Source organism: Camarhynchus parvulus, chromosome 22, assembly GCF_901933205.1.
Source record: "Camarhynchus parvulus chromosome 22, STF_HiC, whole genome shotgun sequence".
In the NCBI taxonomy this organism is placed as follows: domain Eukaryota; kingdom Metazoa; phylum Chordata; class Aves; order Passeriformes; family Thraupidae; genus Camarhynchus; species Camarhynchus parvulus.
In genome coordinates, this window is record NC_044592.1 from 2,713,642 (window position 1) to 2,738,641 (window position 25,000).

The 25,000-nt window shown below is 49.1% G+C and overlaps 1 protein-coding gene across 1 annotated transcript in view; it reads right to left on the bottom strand.

Moving 5' to 3' along the window:
* ZMAT4 (zinc finger matrin-type 4) overlaps positions 1-24,693 on the bottom strand; it is a 50,536-nt gene extending 25,843 nt beyond the window's left edge. Inside the window, exons 1-2 of the mRNA XM_030964268.1 lie at positions 24,547-24,693; positions 9,940-10,041 (exon numbers count right to left, since the gene is read on the bottom strand). Coding sequence (XP_030820128.1) covers positions 9,940-10,041 — 102 coding nt within the window. The 5' untranslated portion in view covers positions 24,547-24,693. The remainder of the gene's footprint in view (positions 1-9,939; positions 10,042-24,546) is intronic.
* Between the last annotated feature and the right edge of the window lie 307 nt (positions 24,694-25,000).

Here is a 25,000-nt window from a genome sequence, read left to right on the forward strand (position 1 = left end):
GCGGGGCAGAGGAAGAAAAACAAACAGGAACCTGAAAACTGGGATGAACTGGGATGAGGGCACCTCCAGCTCCCATTCTGACCCATCTCACAGCATCCCCAATTCATCCCCATTGAAATCGCAAGGTTTCGTTTCCCTTCCCGAAAGGAAATAACATTTTAGCTTTAGGAAAGACAAAACCTTGCCACATCTGTAAATCTATCTGTCATCCTCTCCCTGCTGAAAACCTGCAGCTCCAAGGCACAAGGAGGGCAAGTGCCAGACACATTGGGGGGGTGGAGGAAGAACCACAAACAGGAGCCTGAAAACTGGGATGAACTGGGATGAACTGGGATGAACTGGGATTAGGGCACCTCCAGCTCCCATTCTGACCCATCTCACAAGCTTTAGGAAAGACAAAACCTTGCCACATCTGTAAATCCACAGGATTTACATGGAATGAGCACTCATGGAATGAGCACGCTGCCTTGTGCTCCAACGGCCACCACAACCTCAATTTGGGTGCAATAAGGGGCTTTCTGTGCCCCTGAATATTTCTTTTGTACAAAGTGTTATGCCCAGGGCATTCTCACTTTCCTGTCTCTAGTGGGAATAGCACCTTTTAAAGGCACTGAGTCTGGTTTAATACTGCAGGCTTGAAAACCAGCCCTGAAGCTCAATCTGTTTTCACACAGCTGCTGCAGAGTTCTGCATTGCACGCTTATTTGCTACTGTAAGGCTCATCAATAAAAGTAAATAAATGGATCATTTCTATCTCTATCAAATCTACTCCAGTACAGAAGATCGTGGCAGAGACAGCCAAGTTCTGGCAATTCAACCCTAAAACATAAAAGGGCAGAGCAGAGCGAAATTGTGCTATGAAATGCAATTTGATTTTGCATAAATTGGGGTTTGCAGCACGCTGTGCCTGGAGCAGGCAGTGAGGTCCTTGTGGGAGCAGTGGCAGCTGGCAGGACCTGGAGCTGGTTTGGGACACAGCCCTGGTCCCCCTGTTTGATGGAGGGGCTTCTCATCCCTCCTCCCGCCCTGAGCAAGAACAAAATATGTTGTTAAAATTATTTTTTCTTATTTGCATTAATGCCTTAAGCAAGCAAAGCATCTCTTCATAGAAATATGGAATTTTTGATGTTGGAATGGACTTTAATGATCATCCAATTCCAGCCCCCCATGCTGCCCAGCCAACCTGGCCTTGGATGGAGCCAGCTCCCTCTTGTAGGACAAGCAGGGTACACATTCAGATTTTCTGGCATTTGGCTGTGTGGTTGGAAAAGGACAAAAATGCTGAAATTAAAGATGGACCAGGGGCTCTGGGGAGGACTGACCCATCTCCCTTCACTGCCCCAGCTGAGGCATTACAGCCTGGGGGTCACCAGGCTACACAGTTCTTCCCTTCTGGGGTCTGGGAGAGGAGTCCCCTCACCAGCTGAGCAGCTCAGACCCCACCGTGGCCCTGGCACTGCTCCCACTTTACACCACGATTCAAGCTGATCCAGCAATCTAAACCACTTTGCTTGCGAGAGCCCTCTTCCTGTCTCCTGCCATCAGGCTCAAATCAACTATCTCTGCAGCTTCCCTCAGGCTGTGCTAGCACATAATCTCATTTCCCTATTCCCCATATATCCCTTCATCAATCCTTGCTCCCTCCTGTGCTGGCAGCTTTATGGTTTTGGGCAGTTTAGCTTTTCTCTCCTGCTCCTCTTCTCCGCTGAGGAGCACAAGCACCAGCAGAGACACAGGTGAGAGATGAAGGAAGGAACCATGGCAGCCCAAATGGCTGCTGCTTCTCTTAGTCTGCATTAAACTCTTTTTCAGAAGGCCATTGGTTGGGTTTTCATCCTTTTAGTGTACACTGTGTTGGTTTTTTTTGGTGTGCTGGCAGTTTCTTAATTAAATCACCACGCAACACGCAGCCACGTGATTTTATTATCTGTATTGGCCCTACTTGTAATCCCATCAAAGGAGAGAAAGTTACTTTGGCTGGCCCAGCTGTCCAAACCTTGTGCAGAATCCCAGTTCCATGGTCCTGCAGCTCCTTTCCTGAGCATGCTGTGCCCAGGGGCAGTGCCAAGCTGGACTCCCTGCACAGGGACCCCTGGCACTGCTATGCCTGGCCCTGTGCTTGCTTCCTCCTGGAGTCTTCCTCCTCTTTCCCATGCCCCCAGGGTCAGCAGTGACAGTGCACAGCACGTGGCCAGCACACTTCAAACACCCACTTGTGAATTACTGGACCTGCTGACCTGAACTGCATCATTCTGGAATCTGTAATCGCTGCCTAACAACCTCTTCCAAATTTCTACTGGAATGGAACCAATCTATTTCTTCCTCTATGATATAACAACATCCTCTGCGTTTTTTAAATAGATAGGAGAAGTATTTTCAGCAAATGCCTTCCCTTTTCTGCCTCTACTACCCACACAACAAACATTGTCAAGATCCCTGTGGTTCGCTGCAGAGCTGAACTCCCCGGCTGTTATTCCAGACACTGCTGGATGCCAATGTCCTTTTTCTCCCTTTGTAATTTTTGAAAAGCCTCATTTATAATTTATGGTCATTTCTATCAACTTCCCCTTTTTCCTCCACGAGTTAATTTTTTAAAAAGTGTCTACTCATGCTTTTGCCTTCCTGGGCACACAGAAATGTGTCTGCAATTCCCGAGCGCTCAGCTGAATTTGCACCCCCATCAAACCAGCTGCTCCAAAGCAAAGAGAGGCACATTACTCGTTTGGACATTGATTTGTTTACACATTAAGGCAACTACTGAGGATCAATTCAGCCAAGCAATCACTAGCTCCACTTCCTTATATCTGCTTATTCCTTATATCATTCCACCTGCATGGCCAGGCTGACTCCAAGTGGGGATGCTACGCATGAATTTTCTGTCTCAGGAATCCCCATTTCAGCTGTGATCTTTAACTTTACTGCTTCCCATATTGGTTTTGACTGTAGTCAAAGTATCTCTTGTCCAACACGCTGCTGGGTACCCTGTGGAGAGGAAATAACTCTCCTTAGAGGCTGTTGTCAGAGCAGCATGGCAGGAGCAGCCAGGCTCAGCACCTGGGGCCACCACGGGCACCTGCTCCTCCCTAAACCCACTGCTAGTCCCTTCTGAGTGCCTGACACTCCTTCTGCAGGTCGATCTTACATCTACACTAATGCAACCATGCATTTAATCCGTTGGTATTATGGGATTTTTCCAGGCAGTGTGCCTCCATGATTGAGCTGAAGGCGTCCCTGCTCTTGGCAGAGGTTGGATCAGATCTTTAAAGGTCCCATCCCACCCAACCCACTGCAGGATTCTGTACACATGCCAAGGGAAAGGGGATGCAGGGATAGAGTGAGCAGGCTGGGAACTTCTGATATGGTAAATCAAAGGCGGCTCCAACGAAGGGGAGAGAGAATGATGCATCTGACTCCATGGATATCAGAGGGGTAATTAATTACTTTATTATACTATACTATATGCATTTCATCTAAATTGAATCTGCCAAGCACTCACTCTGCTCACACTGCACAGAATCTTGTGACTGTCCCAACAGTCCCAACACACACACACACCTGGCACTGACAGGCCAAGGAAACAAAACACCATCACTGGGTAAAAAATCTCCACATTGTATTCTACTTTGGCACAACACAGGCACAGCAAGTGGTAAGAATTGTGTTTTCCCTTTCTCTGAGGTGAATCTCAGAGATCCTTGGGAAGAACTGTGCCCTGCTTTTCTCTGTGAAGAGAAACGTGGCAACACTTGTGATACGTGCTCCACAGAGCAAGCCAAATTCTTGCTGCTCACCTGCAGCTCAAGTCCCTCATCCTGGGTCACTCTTGGGGACTGATATTCGAGGTGTGGGTGGACTTCACCACGGGTACAGCCCCCCATCCCAGCACCAGCAGGCAACAGAAGAGTTAACACAACCACAGTGGGCCCCCAGCAGCCCCACAGCAGCAGCAGCAGCGCTGCTGTCCCCATTCCATCCCCATTTGATCTGTGCGGAACAAATCCCCGCGTCAGTGCCAGTCACTCCTGAGCGCCCGAGCGCACGGGGGCGGGTCTGTCACAACACACACGGAGCTGCAGACTGCTTCCAAACGCCCAGAACCCCGATCCAAACGCGGGCTGGGAGCTTAAATCATGAATACAGGCAGGAGTGAATACCTGGAACAGAGAGGTGCCCTCCTGTGCAGCAGGATCAGCAGGGGATGCTGCGAAAGGGCAAGAGCTGCAGGAATTCATCTCCCAGGGATGCTGGTCAGGGTGAGCCAGTGCAACCTTTCTTTGCTTTCATTCCATGCAGCTTTAATGTGACATCCCTTATGCCTCCCCACTACTGCTAACCCTGGGGTCCCATTTTCCCAGTGTGTTTTACTGCTGCTCTGAAGGACCTTTTAACTTCAGCTATTTTTAGACAGCAATAGGTCTCTGTGTGCAGAGGTGCCTGGGAAGGGAGCCTGCACAGGGCTTCATTTGCTCTGCTACCACTGCTGTTTAGCAATAGATTTTGACACTGGGAGTGCATTAAAAATAATGCTCAGCCATTAATGTTGACAACAGAGCAGTAACATAGAGCCTTGTAAAGTCCCATCCCATCTCCACTGGCTCCCAGCGTGATGCAGCAGCTGCTGCTGCCCTGCATGCAGGGAGAAGCACGAGCCTTGTGCCCTAAAACCCTGGCACCCACCTATCTCCCTCACACACCATGGGTGGCCACATTTTCCTCAGCATACTTTAACTGGGGCTGTCACCACGACACAAATTGCCAAGGAATATCCATTCCTGCATGTGTAGGAATATCCAGGCCTGTATGTGCACACAAAAAAACCAAAAAAACAAACCAGAGCAGCACCTTTGTCATCTCCGAAACACAAATGTGCCCTCTTTAGCTTTTTCTCCTCCAGCCAAGGTTCTTCTATCCAAGACCAGCACATCTGCAGGGTAACAGTGATGTTTGAACAGCCACCAAAACCTGTGGCAGAGCAGATTCCAGCAGTGCTGGGGAAGGACATGGCAACAACAGCCAGGGTGTCCCCTCCTCCTTCATCCTCTGAAGGATTTACATGTCACTGCCACCAACATGGCAGGTGAGCAGCAACAGTGGCAGAACATATGACAGAGACCACGGCCAGCAAATGTCACATTCCCATCCATGATCACTGACATCAGCAGAACCTGACACACAACAGCCCCGTGCAGCCTTTACCTTCAGCTAAAGCACATCCTTTCCACTCCTCCACCCTGGAAATGCTTGCAGCATCTCACACAGGGAGCTGGGAGCAGAAACAAACCATTCCAGTTCCTTGCTTTCTAGCACAGCATTTATTTTGTTAAATAGGGTATGTGCTCCTTGCAGCACATTAATATTTCAGACACAGGATTGCCCTTCCGAGCACACACATCTTGATCCTTAAGGCACTAATGTGCCAGTAGTAAACAATGTTTATTATTCCTTCAGACAAGCCAATGCTTTACACGTTTCCAGCCAAGGACAGCCCAACTGGAGGCAGATTAACCCCAGCACCACTCCAGCCCGTGCACACAAGGAGCACTGATGAGGCTGTCGATACCGCTCGCCTGCTTTGCTCTGGAGGCAGAGCGAGAAATTCCACAGTGCACAGCTCCAGAGAGCAGCCAAGGGGCATTGGCACTTGATTTGTTCTCCCCAGTTCCTTCTGCATTTGAATTTTAATACGCTTTGCCCTCCCCTGCTGCTCCACCACAAGCATTCCCGCACCCCATAAGGTGACACTTGCACGGGCCCCTCCTGGGCTGCTCTTCCTCCAGACCTGGCATCTTCCTTCATTTTAAATGGAAAAATAAAGCACTCTCTGAACACCTGAAGCAATAAAGATTATGGAGGAAATGGAGAAGAGCATTACAGCAGCTTGAGGAGCAAATGTGGTGATGAATGTGCAGCTCAGGGTGAAATCTGAGAGCAACTTTGTATATGAGGTAATTTTCCTGCAGGATTTTCAAGGGGAAACATGAAAATAAATGGTAACATCTTCCTAATGGCTGTGAACACTTCTACATAGAGATGAGAACTCAGAGCTAACTAAGAAACCTTAGCTCTCTTTGTTTTAGCTTTTTAATTTACAGAGCAGCTCACCAAAGTGATTAAAACAACCTCTCTCAAAGACAGAGCTGGAAGGAAGTGTAAAATTACAGGTAATCCAGTGGGAATCCAGTGCCAAAGAGGCTTTCGGCTCCAGAGGAAGGAAAGATGCAGAGATACAGAAAAGAAAAACCTCATTTCTGCAGCACAGATTTTCAATGGCATTGCAGCAAGCACAGCACGTTGTCACCCCTTGGACCACAAGGTGTGAAATACCCTCAGGTGTGAAATACCCTCCCTGAACTGTGTCTGGCCACCTCCTGCCCTACACCTGCAGCCAGCCAGCACCTGCAGCCCACAGATTCTTCACCAAACAGCCACCCTGTTCCCTTTTGCTCCTCCCGAGGAGTAAAGGGGAGCCAGGGCAGCTCAGGGATACTTGGAATCCAGGGATTGTCTCAGGCATCCGTACTTCGCTGCTTTATTCCAGAAACAGTAGTGGGAAGAGAGTTTTCTGATACTTCAGGGGACAAATTAAGGCAGTAATTTGCCTGCAGAATTAAAATATGCAAATGCACTCTCTTTTGGGCACCAACAGTAAGGTTTGCCTCATCCCTCACTCAGAGCTGCCCAGCACCAGCCCCTGGAGATGCTCAGCACTGCAGAGTGAGCTGGGCTCCTTAATTTGGGAACCAAATCAATACCCCAAGGCTCAGCTCTGTCCTGGGGTGAACCCTCGAGAGGAGGGCAGGACCTGGCACTTTCAGCAGCATGGGGAGGAGAGCCAGGGTGCATCAGACACATCAGACAAAGCCAGAAACACAGTTGCATGAAGCACATGTAATAAAGGCAGTATTTGCTGTATGTCAGGCTGGAAGCACAAAGTGCTGCAAACACTCTGATCCTTCTGTCATTTTTCCACTACGCTTGCCCTTGGAAATAATATCACTTAATACTGCGTGACTGACATAAAATCATTTTTTATTCCTGGCAAAGTAGCACAGGAGAAAAGTTATTGGTTGGTGATTTGGAGAAGGAGATGAGACAGCGATTGGAACTGACTATTCCTGTTTGGCAAGATAAAAACGTCCCCCTTTCATAGGCTGCTTCCCTCTATTTTCTTACAGAGAAATGTCTTATTTTGCATGCACAGAGAGCCAAGATTCCAGTCCCTGGCACAAGGGCTGCAGAGCTCACTTGACTGCGCTAGTGAGGCAGTGGATCAATTCCCTTTCTCTCCAGGCTCTCTCAGGAAGGATAAGGGCACTGCCGACCAAAACAAACCCAGACAGAGCCCTGGCACCCACCAAGGGTCCTCAGCACCCATGGGTACCCAGGGTGGCCACCCCCAGGGCTCCTGGAAACGGATTTGCACAAAATTCAGTCTTCTGAAGCTGATATTTCCCCTATTAAAATAACCAGTTTTTAACTATACAGCACTTTCTAAAAGTAAGAAGAAAAAAAAAGAAAGGTGTGAAAATTGTGACCAGCTACTTTATAATTAGAAAGAAACAGTGAATTTTACACTCCTGCTATTAACTAATGGCCTGCAGCAAGGGCTGGCAATCTCAGGCAGGATGAAGCCACTGGGAGATGTGAGCCCAGAGGGAGGAGCCAAGCATTCCTACCTGGATATAATCTGGGGATTCTGGAACACCAGCCAAGCATTCCTGCCTGGATATAATCTGGGGATTCTGGAACACCAGCCAAGCATTCCTGCCTGGATATAATCTGGAGATTCTGGAACACCAGCCAAGCATTCCTGCCTGGATATAATCTGGAGATTCTGGAACACCAGCCAAGCATTCCTGCCTGGATATAATCTGGAGATTTGAACACCAGCCGGCTTCACACCAGAGGAGCAGCAGCTGCCTCTGCCCCTGGATCTTCAGAGGAAGAGACTGCACCCTTTTCTCCAGGATCCCTGCTCCAGCAGAACCACCCCTGACACTGCAGGAGGGCTGAGCCACAATTCCAATGGCACTGCTGCCAGCACCCTGACCCACAGGGTGTCAGGCTGTGTTCTGACTCTGTCAGTGTTGTTTTAGTTTACTGCATTGTTTATTTTATCCTTTTATTTTCTTCCCTATTAAAGAACTGTTATTTCCAGCTCCCATATTTTTTGTCACCTGAGAGCCCCTTAATTTAAAATTTATAGCAATTTGGGGGGGTCATTTTCTCCATTTCAGAGGAAGTTCGTGCCTTCCTTAGCAGACACTTGGCTTTCCAAACCAAGACAACACCTCACTCACTCCAAGCCTCCTCTCTGTGTTATGTAACCCAGCAGCAAGGTTTGGGAATGACATTATTGTGCCCAACATCTCAGCGTCTGCTGGGATTTCACAGCGGATGACAAACGAGCACAACACCTCGCACTAAAATATACAACAGAAAACCGTGTTGTTTTCCACATTTCAAAAACATCTGCTATGAATTAATGATTCAGCTCATACCCACAGTGACAGGCACAGAGGAGACGAGATTGGCTGAGCACCCTGAGGCTCACCAGGCGCTGCTCCTGTGTCTGCAGCACTGCTCCTGCCTCCTGCAGGCAAAATTTGGCATCCACGCTGCCCAGTATCAGATCTGGAAGGTGGCCCTAAAACTGCAGCCTTCAACTTCACAGAGTTGCCAGGGATCTCTGCTGCACACAGAGGGCAGCCAGAGGAGCTGTTACAGAAGAGCTCCTAAGAAATTCACCAAAACAGACATGTAAAGTGCCCTACAAGCACACGTACATTCTTGTTCCCATTGTTAATTAATGCAGCACAGCATCCTCAGATCATGTACATTAAGCTTCCTGCACATTCTCTGCTGGCCACACAATTGTCTCCCTCGTATATCAACTGCAAAACACTCAAGTCAAACAAAAGCTCGGGGTAACTTCATCTTCCAGGTCCCTGTGCACAAACTCTGCTTTTCTTGGAACTCAGCAGACACTGGGAGTCTCCACGTAACCAAAAACAGAGGCAAAGCAGAGCACTCCCCTAAGTGCAGAAATCCCTCATCCCCCAGCTCATCACACAGAATCACAGAACTGTTTAGGTTGGAGAAGACCTCCATGACCACCAAAATCAAATTATTCCATATTATCCAAATAGCTGTATTATCTCTATTTTATACATTATGAATATACCGAGTTAATATAGTTTATTCTCCATATCCAAACTATGTTTTATAGATAATGCAGACATGCCTCACTTCTGGAGTCCTCCAGGACAGGCTGGAGCATCTCACATGCTGCCAGGGGAGGACAGTCCCTTGTGCACAGCCACCACACAGTGACTCTGCACCTCCTCTGCATTTGAACCTGAGAATCTCTGTTCAAAAGCCCCTCACCCTGGCAGGATCTACTCCCAGGCAGTGAGTTTCCTTCCCTGAAGGATTTTACAGCATCATATCCCTCCATAATTTCCTCCTTTTTTAATAGGAATGTATTTAAGTTTGTTTTGAAGATATGCAGTGCTGTTAATTGCTGTTCTAACATGTCTCTAATAATCCATCCTTTCTAATTATTCATTGCTCACTACCTCTTAAGTGCTTAAATACATTCACAAATTCTAATCTATTCTCTGCACAATCAGTGATTCCTACTCACCAAACCACAGTGCAGCACATTTAATACAACCTGAGCTTGTTTTTGCTGCACTCTTAATTGCTCTCCTTGCTAACTGTGCTTCCTTCAGCCCTGATCAAATTGCAGGCTGACTTGGCAAAAAACAGAAGAAAAAACCAGCCAGACACACAGCAGACACCGCTGCAGTGACATCACCACTGACAAAGTGTAAAAACAGGAAAAACAGTAAATAAAACCAGTAAAAACAGTTCTTCAAATGCTGAGTCTTCCAAGCAGAACTGCAAGAACGGAGCGAGAAACCAAGAACATCTTACCTCGTAATGGGCCACGCGCTGGGACTCGGAGATCAGCTGAGCACTGCACACCTTGCAGTAACTTTCAGTGAACAATTCTTGGTCGATGTCAGAGGATTTCATCTGTGTGTGACAGAGAGAAGAGACAAGAAGCAGAATCAGTCACAGAAAGCAGGCAGATGTGTCTGACAAGGCTCCTATAGAGCCAAGGGCAAGGCAACACTTGAGCCAAGCAGTTCTTGTCACCATGAGGGAGTGAAACCAATGTTGTACAGGTGTAAATGTGACACACAGTCATATTTTCTGGAAAAATCCTCTTTGCCCAGGATTTTTCTCCTGGAAAGCTGAGAAACCTCAGAGAAAAAGGAAAACAATAATTATCTGATTTGCTTCTCCTGTGTTTTGCTGCTTTGGAATGTGTTTGGATATTGTTTATCCAACTGGTGATTGTTTTATTGGTTTCACATGAACTGTTTTGACTCATTGGCCAATCAAGGTCAAGCTGTGTCGAGGCTCTAGAAGGAATCACGAGTTTTCATTATTATCTTTTTAACCTTCTGTAAGTATCCTTTCTGTATTCTTTAGTACAGTTTATTTTAGTATCCTTTAATATAATATAGTATCATAAAATAATAAATTAGCCTTCTGAGAACATGGAGTCAGATTCATCACTCACTCCTGCCATGAGGGACCCCACAAATACAAGTCCCCCCACATCCCCAGTCCCTCCCATTTGGATTCCCCAGGTTTATGCACCATGGTTTTAGGCCATGTTAAGTGCTCATTCCTCACCCTGGGCAGCTCCCAGGGACCAGAGCAGGGTCCCTTTGCTGATGCAGAGGGAGACTCAAGGGCCAGTTGTGCCCAAGCCACAGCCATGCTCTGAATGCCACAGGTTCCACAGCAGGGCTGTCCTGCCCTGACATCCACGGGTGAGCTACTGAGGAAGGGCTGCTCTTCATCACCTTTCCTGTCTAGGAGCACCAGGCACAGAACCAGCTCTGACAGAGATCCCTCATGGCTCAAAACACGCTTGCCCATTTGTCATACAACAGTAAAAGAGCTTATAAAAGCTTTTATAGAGAAGGCAAACAGCATCACAACCTGGAGGAAGGTGGTTTTAAGCTGGAAGAGCACTCTGTTGTACTTCTCATTTCAGATGTGGAAGAGAATTGTTTGGATGGTTTACTGGGCTGTGCTGTTCTCCAGCAGCTGTTTAAATATTTATGTGCTCCCCAGAACTTTCTAGGAGGACAGACACTCGCACCTTTAAAACCAGCTTGCAGAGTGCTCTGATTCACAGGAACACATTGCTCCTCGGCTCATAACCTCCTCCTCGTGCCACTGCAGGTACACAGATCTGAACTCACAATCAAGGGGTGCACCAGGAAAGTTCAGGCTGAAAACAGACTGAACCCAAGCAGAACCAGAAAGCAACAGAAGCAGCTACATAGAGAGAATATTTTAAACCAACCCCTATGCAAAGTAGGAGGGAAAAGAGAGGCTGGTGCCTTCTCATTAATGCCAAGATAAAATCTATTAATTCACAATCATAACAAACCTGGGCATAATGAAGACTGATAATACAGGCTTTATAGAGCTCGTTCCACTGACTGGGAAGAAAAATAACATGGAAATGAAGAGGCAATGAGATCTCATTAGCAGACAAAGCCGGGTGCAGAAGGGCTGGTCACTGCCGGGCTGTGCAACAGAGCTGGAGGTGCTGATGCCAAACCCCAGCGTCCTGCCACTCCACGGTTATTGTTATTTATATTTTATGAAAACAAGCAGAGACTGCCAGCCTGGAGATATCAGCTGGCCCTGAGCTCCAGGAAAAGGTTTGCTCAGGTGTTCTGGTTTACCAGACAAAACCACTGATCTCAGAGCTCCTCTGCTGCTGCACTTGCTCTTTGTTTGATTCTGCAAAGACATTTCCTTGTTTTCTCCTGCTAGCTGCCTAGTTTTAATCCTCATTTACTCTGTCCAGAGAGATATTGCACTGAGAAACTTTCAAAGACACCAAAAGACCCTTTTAGGAATACAAGAAGTGTTGCAAAATTGCATCAAAGGCGAAACAAAGTGGGAGGAAGAAATCTCACTTAACTCCAACAGATTGACACAAAGCAAACCAAAGAATCTCATTAAACTTCAATCCAGCAACCAAGCCAGAGACAGGTAACACCACCTTCATTTGCATGCAGCCTGCAATGCTAGTACAAGCCCTCATTGCAAAAATCAGAGTAAATCAAAAGCTTCTCAGCATTAGTTCAGCATTCTGTGCCCTGATAACAGAGCCAAAGTCTATTTTTCTCAAATGGAATGGTCTGTCCTCCTTTATAGCAGCAGGGGTTGAACAGGTTTATCCAGGAGCTGCATCTCAGGCATTTTCTCTAAGCAGCAAGTTCTGACACAGGTGTGGGATGTGTTCCCCTCATATCACAGGTTCAGCACCAGGAGAACACAGTGGTTCTGCTGATGATGTGACTGCTGTGCACCATGATTCATGAGTAAATATTCAAACCACCTAATAAAAGTCTCTCTGGAATGGGAGACCCTCACATAACGCACCCAGAGCAGAGTTACATGCGACAGAAGCTCCCACTCTCCCGCCTAACCCTTCTGTGGGTTAATCCGAGCAGTGATTTATTAACTTCTTCTGCCTGCAAGTGTGATAAAGGCAGTTCAGAAGCAATTAATATTTATGTATTTCTAATCACTTAATACCACTGTGGCTCTCTCCCTGCCCACGCATGCCTAACTGCTCCAGGACTGACCAGCCCTCGGCTGATCTCACCTCACAGCCCATCTGTCAAAATGCAGCATGGAAAGGAGGGGTGTCCCTGCCAGCAGCATGTCCTCAGCTGTGAGGGACATTTAAGGGCTGAGCAGGGTGGGACATGTCCCTGAACACTCTCTGAGACTTTTCTTGCTGAGAATTGAAGAACTAACATGGGGTTCATAATCTTTGCACTGGGACGCAGATGATCATGCTGAGCAGAACCACTTGGTCTGCACATAAATATCTGAAACTCCCGGTGCCCTCCTCCTCAGGTGGGGCCTCTCCCAGAAATGACAATGGCTTTGTGGGGTTTATTGTGGCCTCCTGTGCCACACTCCAGTGACAAATCCCCTCCCTGCTCCAGATCCAAGGCTCTGCACACGTCAGCTCAGCATCTCCAGGAATGGCTCAGAGTGTCACAGGAGACCTCGTCTGCAGCACCTTGTGCCATATGGTTGCAGTTCTTCCCAGCACTTTCGGCGACTGTAACAGCTCAATGAAAAATCAATTTCATCAGACTGACGCCAGGTTTTGGCAATGTCCAGGAAGGTGCTAACTAAGCTGCACTAAACTTTAGAGGATAGCAACTCACAGCTGATATCAGAGATGTGTAAAGCCAAATTCCTTTCTAAGGAAATGCTGTGCAGCAGCTGAATCCCTCCAGGTGGGATCAGATGCTAAATGTGTCCCTGTCACACAGGAGAGTGCTGGAAGTGCCCTGGAATTCCTGTACACGTTCATTTCTTCAGTTGCCCAATCGAGGACAAGGAGTGCCATAGGAAACACAGGGTTCAGCAACTTGGTTTTCTCCAGTCAAGAGGAGAGAAGAAAAATGCGATCTCTTATCTGATTTACTCTTGAAGGCCTACAATCACTTTTTCCAAAATTAACAGCCTCCAAAATCTCCACACCAGAGCACAAGAGAAGCAGCAACTGAGCATGTGCAGGAATGCCAAATGCAAACAACAAGCCAAAAATTAAATGTCCTGATTTTCGTGTTATGAATTATTTGTGGCTTTTGCTGCTGCCACTCCCCCATGGATTAACATCTCATGTAACACTTCCTGTTTTTGTCTGTTGTTTAATTTGTCTTGCAATAAAAAGAAAAAAAGCCTTTACTAATAATTAATGCGCTTTGAGCAACTCTGTCACTGCACTGACATCGAGGCATCTGAAGAAATGCAAAAGTGCCTTTTGAAGTGCCTGATTTCCCAGCACGACAAGACAATGGCTGAGCCTGTTCCATGAGTGCAGTTCTCCCTCCGTTTTTATTGTGTGGAGACATTCTGGGTGCTGGAGGCCACAGCAGCCAAGAGAAGGGCTGGGATGGGGCAGCCTGGGCCAATTCTGTGCTGCTGGCAGCCACAGAGAGGACACGACAGGAGAGCCCATGCCATGGTGATGACAGAGCTCTGCAGCCCACCCTGAGCTGGTGCAAGAGCCCAAATTCACAGCCATGGGATCTGCTGGACCAGCCTCAGCCTGCCCCAGCACCTGAATTTCCTTGCTGTCCTTCCACAGTCACAGAGAGACAGAGCAGGGCAGTAACAGAGCCCAGATAATCCTGCGTCCCACAGGTCATGGCAGTGTGTCCCTACCCACAGAGCTCCCTGTGAGCCGCATCTCCAGAGGAACTGTGTGCTATTTTCAGTTTTTCCCACTCTCCTGCCAAACCAAAGATGTTCCACGTCCCTCCAGCTGTGCTGAACATCTGCTGCCTCCACCACGCTTCACCTTCCCTGCAGTTCTTGTTTGGTTTGGGGTTTATCCCAACTCCCTCCATTCCCTAAATCCTCCACAGAGTCAATTTGCTTCACTTCTGCACTGAGCCTTTGATGCATTTGGACACGCTTTATTGGAGCCCTGAAAATCAGAGCAAGATTGTGTGTGGCACGAGCTGGGGAGCAGGAGAGATCCTGCACGTGGCTGCTGCATGTGTCAGCACAGAGAGGAGAGGTTGTGGAGAACAACAAGGGGGAGACACAGCCTCAGGGCACACCAGGCTCAGCCCCAGCACCCCAAATGCCTCATTCCACATGATTTTCCCCCAGTGTAAGCAAGCAAGTCGCTATTTCCTGGGCTTCCAGATAGAAGTGCCCAAGGGAACCAGGCTGGATGGGCCTTGGAGAAACCTGGGCTAGTGGAAGGTGTCCCTGCCCACGGAAGGGAATTGAAACAAGGTGATTTTTAAGGTCTTTTCTAACCCAAACCATTGTGGGATTCTGTGTTTGCCAGGACTAGGAAAAGTACAGTCACACAACAATGGATGGAGATGGTGTTTTTGAAAAGAGCCTCTCAGCTTTCATGCCACTGTGGGGAAGAAACTGCCATGGATGTCTCACTGAATTCCCAAGACTCATGAGCTCTGGGCTAGGGGGAAAGCTGCCAGATGTCCCCATCTCCTCCCCTAACCATCAAGGTCCCATTTATATAAACTGAACCCAGCAAGAGAACAGCCTGATGAACACATCAGGAGAAGGAGGGCTCTGTGGCAGAGGGAAGCCAGGAGAGACAGGCAATACCCTACTACAAACTATGCGTACTTTATTTACAATAATTTTCCTCCAGGCAGAACAACAGCAGGGCCACATCTCCAGGTGTGCCTCTGCAGCCCCCACCTGCACCACAGCACCCACTGATGGGGGAGAAGAAGCAGGAGACTCGAGCTGATGGCACTAAAATCCAGCTGGTGACTTTTTGACCCGCCTGTTTGAAGGGGAACAAAAGGCAAGCAATAGAAATTACAGAAGCAGAGAGCAAAGCACAGGTCTGGGTGTGCAGTGGAGACAAGCCCTCCATGCCCCAAAAGCCTCAGGGGACATGAGGGAAGGGCACTGCCAAGTTCAGAGGGAACCACACTGCAGTTCTGGGAGTAGCATCGTTCCCTCCCTACAAATTCATTAAGCACATGAATTTTTCTAATTATTCACACTACATCATGTAGCAGGGTTTAACTGCAAACATGTGCTGATTTGAATAAAAATACATTTTAATAAAAAGAGATTGATATATTGTGACTGTTTTAATACAGTTTGCAGGAACTCAAGGGAGAGCAATCACATTTTGTGCTGCAGGACTCTGTGGCCAGCACACTTCAAGGACAGGGCTCTGTCCCTCACTCCAGCACGGCCAGGTGGCACAGCTCAATGCTTAGCAGAGGGGACAGCCCAGAAACCTCCTGAAATAAACATTTAAACAGACTTGTGCAGGCTTTGCAGAGACTACCCTCGAGATAGAGGGGCTGCTGGAGGCAGAGGGGAGTCACCAGCATTAGGATGCTTAGGCAAAACAGGGACCTTGATCCAGGTCCCACCTCCCTGCAGGAACAGGTTCCCCTTGACTAAGCCCAGCCTGGGGATGATGCCTGCTCCAGCACAGCCTGGTCCAAAACTCTGGGTTTCTGAGGTTGAGGTGACCCCTGAGGTATTCGAAAGTCGTTTTTCCCAGCCCCGTGACCAAAGAAGAAGCCAAGAATTGTTGGTTCTGCTTTTCAAGGTTGGTAATTTTTCTTATCTATCCCATTCTTTCTCTGACCTGCTGGGATCTGTCCAGCAGGTTGGGTTGTGGCACAGTCCCTGCCCTTGGCATGGTGTTGGCTTTTTATACCAAGAACTACGTGTGCTTTACTTACAATAATTTTCTATACCTATCACCTGTGTTAGACAGTCTGTGTCTACCCTAAACCAATCCAAGAGTGTCACCACCACAGAAGATGGAGGACAAGAAGAAGAAGAAGGACAGGACATGCCCAGATTCCTCCATCTTTCCTCTTGAACCCCCATTCTAAACCCCCAAAATTCTACTTTTTCACCCTGTGACAAATTAACATTCTGCTCAAACCCTTGTGGCTTGTAAATCCTCACACAAAGTTGGTAATTGTTTCCAAGGGCTAAAATCAAAGGCACAGGTGTTTTTGACTCTGTGCCAAGGTCTCTGAGCCCCCTGTAAGGATCTTGAATCACCCAGAGCAGCCAGAGGAATGTCCTGGGTCCTGACACAGAACCCTGGTGCCTTCTCCCACATCCTGCTGCTTTCCCCATCACTCCTCCTCCCATCCCACCACCACCAGGGGTGGTTTTGGCAGCTCTGGGTGCCCCTAGCCATGAGCAGGGCTGCTGCAGCCCCTGGGCTGCCCAGGGACCCTGGCGGGTGTCAGGGCACAGGGCACAGCGGGCTCACACACCACAGCCAGGGCTACCATGTGATGCTCACCGTTGCCATGGAAACGGTGGCTTCTCACAAAAGACACATAAATAGCCTCAGCACTGGCTGAGCGTGGGCACAGACAGGCTGGGGCGCCCCTGTAGCCGGGTCACTGCTGCCTGGCCAGGCCCTGCCCAGCCCTGCCAGGACCACACTCTCATTTTTGGGTAAGCGGGACCTACTTTTTCCATGGCTCCCTAATAACACACAAAATGGCAGTAAGTGAATCCCATGCAGGCAGCCCGTTGCCTCTGGTACTTTGCATAATCAGGGCTTGTCAGTCCCCATCAGCTTCAGCTCAGAAACCCAAGAGGAAAAGCCATGTAAGGTGGCAACAGACTTAGAAGAAGCCTCCAGAGAACAAATCTGTCCATCACTGATGGGGGATTATTTTAATTCTGGATCCCTGATAAAAGGCTGCATGCTTGGCTGGCTGGCTAAGCTAAAGCACCTCTTCCCAAAACCACAATCAGGCTCAGCAGCACTAACCCCAGATCAGTTTACTGTCACTGCTGACAGCTCTAAATGCTCCCTGCCCAGCTGACATTAGAGAGTTAGAGAGAGCAGAGATGCTCCAGGTCATCCACGAGTTTTGGTGCAGCAGGTGGGCTGAGCTGCTCTCCACTCCCCAGGATGGCTCCTCTCCCACCCCGTGCTGCCAGCCAGAGATGACTCACTGACTGCCACCTGGCGAGGATTTACAGGAGCTCGGGTGCCACCAAGGCAGTGAGAAACTCCAGCCAGGAACCCTCCCTGTCCGTGATGAGCGACGGACTCTGCTCCCTCCAGCCACAGCACAGCTTCTTGTCATCAATGAAATGATTTAGAAACAAGATACCAGGAATGCAAATGTTTCCAGAGTTAGCACACAGCAGCTAAACCTCTGGTCTCATTAAACTGTACATCCAAATTCCACATCCTCTAAAGGGTATCAGCAGATTTCATTAAACTCCTTCTTATTATCATGTAATCTGTCAATTAGCTTTGTGAGCACCAGCAAACAAGGAGCTTTATCTTAAGTAAAACATAAAACATTTACATCCTTCCTACAGCACTTTCTTTATCTTTGCCCATCTTTGATTTAAAAAAAAAGAAAAAACAAGCTCCTCCTTTTGTTTACATTTGCTTTCTTCTAAGAAGCAGGAGCATCTCCCACTCTCAGCTACATAAACAAAAGCATGCTGGACTTTTGAGTTTTATGTCAGACCTGTCTTCCTTGGGCTTGGGAGCATCTCAGCAAGGCACTCAGATAACTCAGGTTTCATCTTCTCTGGAAAAAAAACACCATTCTGCTCCTTACCAACAGATGAGCAGTGAGAAATGGTTCATCAATGCCCACTGCAGTGCTCCAGCCCCGCGTGCCAAAGGGTCCCCAGAAATGCAAATTGCTCTGTTTCTGTGAGAAATTAAACTGCCACTGCAGAAGGGCTGGAGCTGGGCACTGGCTGCTCCTTTCAGAGACCAGCTCTGACTCATAGGTTTGGAAAGGTCTCCCTTTCCCTGCATAGTCTGGGGACTCCAATTCCTACAGTATTTATCAGGCATCCCCTGTGGTACTCAGAAGCAACAGAAAGGCATTAAAACAAATTAATGTGTTTCATATACCATCAGTTTTCCACGTGGAGTTTGTAGATTATCCTGCACCCGTGGCTGTCAGCCTCACGGTCTGGCTAGGAGGGAAAAGGGCTCAAAAATGCTCCTTGTATGTTCTGCAAAGCCAAAACCATCCCAGCTGCTTTGCAATGTCCTGTCTAACCCACTGTTGGAGCAGAACACTGTGAAGTGGCTCCTCACATCCCTCTGTCCTCACTCCCCTGTTCCCAGATGTGGGGATCTGCTGGGACCCCCCTGCGCCTGTGGGAGCAGCCCAGCACCTCCTCAAAAAGCACAACAAGCTGAAAGTGCACTGAAGGCCTCTGATAATTAAACAGGGAAAATAATGGGTCCCCACACTCTGTGTGACTCCTGCCCCCGCCAGACTACCATGAACTACAGCTGCGTGCTTGAAAATTAGACAGATTAATTATTGCTACAATTAGTAGTATTGTGAATCATCTCTGGTGGCAGGAAATAATATTGTCATAAACCAGTCTAATTGCTCAGTATTTCCAAATGAGCAGTTGAATCCACAGTTATCATCTTGATGCTTTCACTAGTGACACTGTAGGGTGGAAAACACGGAATTGATTAATTAGTTTTCATTTTAAGTCAAACTAAACTCTGGCTTCGGTGCTGTCACTGAAGCCAAGACTGAAGCTCAGAGGTGGCATCCCCAGTGTCCTGAGATGCAGGGTTACAGCTGAGAGCAGGGAACTGCCAGCCTGAGCACCCTGCTCACACAGCCAGGCCACAACAGCTTCTGCCTCTAACACAATCAGCTCACATGTGCTCATTGTATATCAAATAATAGAGGGGCTTGCACAGCACTCTGCACAGCAGCAGCTTTAACCCACTAATTTATGGTTTCAAAAGCTGTGGGTGTTCAATTCCATCCCGTTCCTGGGGGTTTCTGACAAGCCACTCCAGGTGCTGCAGATCCAGCCCTCCAAGCTTTTCCCGTTTTCTCGGCGAATTTTGAAACCAGAGCATGTCTCACCTTCACAGCTCACTGCTGGGTGTCATGTCTCTGGCTGCATCCTCCAAGCTTTAAATACCAGCGTCTCACTTCACCACCAGGTCCACCCACTGTTTTTAAGCGGCTGGATCAAATTTAGGAGCAGTTTTGAGTTCACAGTGCAGCTCCCCATGTCTCTCCTCATGGTTCCTGTCACTTTCTGGGAGCTGTGGGTGCAGCTCCATCACACCCAGCTCACGGGCAGTGGGCTCAGGTGCCCTTTGTGGCACACACAAATAACATGGATGTGATATATAAGCAAGTAGATCAAAGCAGGAGACAAGTGACACCTCTAGGGTGCCATAAACTGGAAAGGTTTATTTATACTCTCCCACCTTCGGGATTTGTTTCACCAACAAAGATGCATTGGCAAAAAGCAGGTCTAAGCTTCACCATACCTTCTACACCGTTTCCCCTTAAACAAGGCAAAGTAAATATATTTCTGCTTCAGAATTAAGAGCAGCAATATTCTTCTCCCCTATTGCTTTCTAAATGAAGCTCCTGAAAACCCTTTTTGAAGCTTCCCAAATTCATTTCCAGACCAGCTCCCCGCTGTGCTCAGGAGAAATGGATTGAACGAGCCTTTTGAAGAGCAGCTGCCCGTAAACTGCTCTGGGGACAGCTCAGCTCAGCTTTTTCCATGTCTCCTGGAAGCAGGACAGACACCAAACTCCTAGGACCAAACGTGCATGTGCAGGAAAAATGCTGCCTTTGGGTGAGAGCTCCACCTGAGGTTTGAGTCCCAGGCAGTCAGGCCCCTGACAGCACAATAAAGGTCTAAAACCTGTCAAGCATTGCACAACAGGCAAGTCTTGATATTGCAAATATTCATCTCCAGCCACTTTCAGTTAATGAAACAGAGCAAACTGTCGAGGAAAATGGGAACATTACAGTAAAAACAACAACAAATTAAACTCTAATGCAATTAGAGAGTAATTAGGGATCTATCCTCTGGGAGCATTTTGGAACTCTGGGTCTTTCTCAAAAATCTGATCCCTCTGCAACTTTATTCCTTCCTAGTTAATAAGCAAGAAGTGAGTGGCACGGCTCCCCCTGGTTCCCTGCAAAAAGCCATCTTCTGCTCTGCAGGAGCAGGAGGTGCTGGCAGGTAAAGCATTCACACCTCCAGGCCCAGGAAAACGCAGGTGTCAGCAGAACAGGGTGCAAAGGGAGAACAGAAACCACAGCAGCCTGTGCCTGCTGCAAGGTGACCAGAAACACAAAGACCCAAAGGCTCGTGTGTGCGAGCCAGGCTGAGCAGGCACAAGCCAGCCTGGAAAACCCTTTCTTTTCTTGCACACAGCTCAGAAAAATACGTATTTAATACCTCTTGACTTTTTAAATGCACTCACAAAGGTACTCCTATATGTACATTAACTAAACCTACCTTAACTATACATATATATAAGGTATATATATAATAAGGCATGCATATAAAATAAGGTATGTATATAAAATAAGGTATGTATATAAAATAAGGTATGTATATATAAAATAAGGTGTATATATATAAAATAAGGTGTATATATAAAATAAGGTGTATATATAAAATAAGGTGTATATATATAAAATAAGGTGTATATATAAAATAAGGTGTATATATATAAAATAAGGTGTATATATATAAAATAAGGTGTATATATATATAAAATAAGGTGTATATATAAAATAAGGTGTATATATATAAAATAAGGTGTATATATATAAAATAAGGTGTATATATAAAATAAGGTGTATATATATAAAATAAGGTGTATATATATATAATAAGGTGTATATATATATAAAATAAGGTGTATATATATATTAAATAAGGCCTACATATATATTAAATAAGGTCTACATATATAAAATAAGGTGTATATATATAATAAGGTATATATATATGTATATATATATATACACACACATCTTAACCTCTCAAGCTTGCTGCAGGACAGAGCAGGGCAGCCTTTGGGCATCAGTGGTGCCCCAAACCTGCACACTGCCTGCACTGCCTCCCTCACAGCCAGGAGGGCAGGGGATGTGCAGTGTGGTACCAACAAGGCATGCAGGAAATCACAGGAACACTGAAAAGACAAGGAAGCACTGTCCCATTCAGCCATTTCTCCATCCAGGCTCATCCACACGATGCCTGAGGGTTACAGCAAAGCCTGGTGCTGTTAAATCCTCCTCTGGGGGATGCAGACACAGTGAACTTCAGAGGGTGAGGTGGTAGGGCATGGAGAAAAGCTTTCTCTCCATTTTCTGAGGCTGCTGCTATTGCTGGGGGCAGCCCCATCTGCATTTCACAGCTCCAGTGCTTCTCAGCAAGGGGTGTTTTTCGTGCTTTGAAAGGAGTAATAAAGCTCTGTCCTGCCACATGTCCTGCTACCTGCCCTGTCAGGGACATAATCCCCCTCTGTGCTCAGCAGAGGAAGGCACCTGTGCAAGGAAGGGAGGTGAGAACCTTGACCTTCAACTGTTTCTGTACCTAAATCTGCCCTTGGGACACCCAGAGCCCCATTCTGGCCTAGAAATTGGCCCAGTTCTGATCTCCCAAACCAGTTCTGGATCTCAAGTCACACCTCTTTCCTTGGGAGCTTAACCCAGATAAAGTGAGAACCCCAGATCCCAAAGCGCCCAGGGCAGCAGTGCAAGGACCAGCCTGGAGCAGCCCCAGGACCCCACAGCCCTTTCCAAGATGGCTTGAAGAGCCTGCCTAAATGTGAAAGAACACCTTGCAATGGAAAAGGGCATGATTAGAGACCCACAGGCCTCGAAAATATGCCAACTTTTGGTCAAAAGCTGTTTCTTGCAAAGGAATAATTCTCAGCAAACCCCCACTATTGCTGTCTGCCTTTAACCACTGGCATGAGGGCTGTCTGTTAGGGGGCTTTGGGATTTTCCCTCCCTCCCTGCAGGGAGAAATTACAAATCCACCTCGCAGACCTGACCAGACATCAGCATTCCCAGGTAAATCCCCAGCAAAGGGGGAGAGGTGGTGCAGGAGCCGTAAATCCCCAGCGAGAGGAAGCCAGCTGTGAGCAAGGTGCTCAGTCAGCAAGGACCAAGCGGCTGCACCAATTCCTCTGCAAAGTGGAAGCAGCAAATAAAACAAATCCAGGCAAATATCAGCAAAAACAACTCCTTATACAGATACTTTTCAAGTGGGGGCAGTCAGCAATGCTGCCAATAGCTGGGGAGGCCTCTCAGGGTGCAGCACACCTGGAAAAGGGAAAGGCAGCAGCACTGCACCTCCTCTGTGCCGTCCAGGGCAGGAGAAGGCAGAAAAGCCCGAGGGAGGAAGGCTGGATGAAGAAGAAAAGTTAAGACTGAGCAATTCAGAGGCAAGAGAAATAACTTCTGAAACACCCCAGCCAGGCAGGCACACGCAGAACCATGGTGCAATGTACAGACTAGGATCAATTACTCGGAGAGACTCACAAGTGAATAAAAATGGTCAGATAAAATCAATTGTGAGGCCTGGAAATCACCTCAAATTTTGAAACTGTCCCACCCCAGGATGTGACCCAATGTCAGGATCCTCCCCAGGGACAGGGATGCAGGAGGTGCTGGTACAGGGACACTTGCATCAGGAGGTTCATAACCTACAGGTCTGCACTATTCTGAGAGTAATAAAGGATTCCCAGCCTCCTGCTTCTGATAAAATCAGGGGGAAAGACCCATTTGTACTCTAGAAAGCTCCTGTGCTGCCTCTCCTTCCTGTCCCTTCCTACAGCAGATGAGTCACTGTCTGGAACCTTTAGCAAAACACCTCTTATTGTTTCAATATCAGGTCCCTGCTACTCGCTGCCCCCCAGCACAGTGCAGTAAGAGTCAGGCAGTGCCCCAGGTCACTCTCCCTTTCCTGTGGGATGATGAGGAAGCCAAAACTGAAGCCCCTGTGTCCAGCATCTCCCTCCTGCCCAAGAGCATCCCCTGCTCACCTCTCACCTCCCTGGTTGTGTTTTGCAGAGGGACTGCACGTGCAAGAGCAAACAGCACAACCTCACGCAGAAAATGCAAACTGATGGGTTTTCACCCAACGCTCTGCAAATCTCGGTCTTCACCAAATACCACACACTTCAGCGTCATGGGAGGTTAAGAGCAGTGTGTGGGTGTCCCAAGGACAGGCGCCCAAGCACGATTAGAGTCAGGAACCAAGGGGGCACTGCCCAAGCCCGGTGTCACTCGCTGGGGTACACGAACCGCGGGCAATCCGCTCAGGGGTCAGCTCCAGAGACCCTTCCCACAGCCTGAACCAGGTGTCACTTCAGCCTCCCTGTGCCAGGGACAGCTTTGGCCGGGCTCTGACCTCCGGACACCCCCAGTGCAACACGTGCGGCCCGGCAGCCCCCGGCCGCACGGCCTGATCCCCTCAGCCGGCCGAGCTGTCCCCAGGGACGGCGGCCCCAGCCCGGCTCAGCGGCCTCCCTGCAGCCGCCCTGCTGCCTCAGGAAGTTCTCCCAACTTCCCAAACAACGCAGCGAACCGCCTTGTTTTCCTGCATCTGCAGACATCCCTGCTCGTACCCCGAGAGCCCCGGGAGCTCCCGTTCCGCCGCCGGGCCGTGGGGCCGCCGGTGCGGAGCTCATCCCGGCGGGGCACCCCGAGCTGCACCCGCAGCAGCAGCAGCAGCAGCAGCACAGGGGCTGCTTCCCCAGGGTCCTGCACCCACAGGCCTGCCTGCTCCGCCCGCCGCCTCACAGGTGGATGCAGCATTCCCTAAAAACTCCGCCGGGAAAGCAGCCCGGGGTTCGGTGCGATGCTGGAGCGCTGGCAGGGCGAGCGCCGGTCACCGCCGGGGCTGCGGGGTGGCACGGGGGCACAGCATCCCGGGGGCGAACCCGCATCCCGGCTCCATCCGCAGCAGCGCTGGCATCGCCCGAACCGCGCCGGCAGTCGGTCCCAGCCGGCACCGGACCGCCTCCCACCGCCCGCACCGACACCGCGACGAGCAGCCTCCGCTCCCTCGGCAAACTTTCCTGCAACTCCCATCAACAGATCCCCGCAGCCACCCCCGCGGAGCCGGCGGGTCGGTGCCCGGTACCTTCGGGTCCGGCCGCTGCCTGCGGGGCTGATGTCCAGCGCCTCCAGGGCCGGTGCCTCGGGCGCGGCGGGGCCGCTCCAGCCGGGCGCCGGCGCCGCTGCCCCGCGCTCCGGGCCGCCGCAGCCGCAGCTCCCGCCGCTCCGCCGAGCCCAGGCCGAGTGCGGCGGGGGGCGGCGGGCGGGGCCGGGCCGGGGCCGCGGCTCCTCCCCGGCAGCGCCATTGGCTCCGCCGCGCTCCGCAGGGCCGCCCGCCCGCCCCGCAGCCCCCGGCCCCGCAGCCCCCGGCCCCGCGGCTCCGGAGCCCCCCGGTCTGGCCGCACCCCAGGGCACGGGGCTGACGCGGGCAGAGAGCGAGGAAACGTTTGTGGACGGAAAGAGGGGTGATTTGAATCAGAGATTCCTCCCTGTGAGGATGGGGAGGCCCTGGAGGACCTGTGGCTGCCCCTGGAAGATGC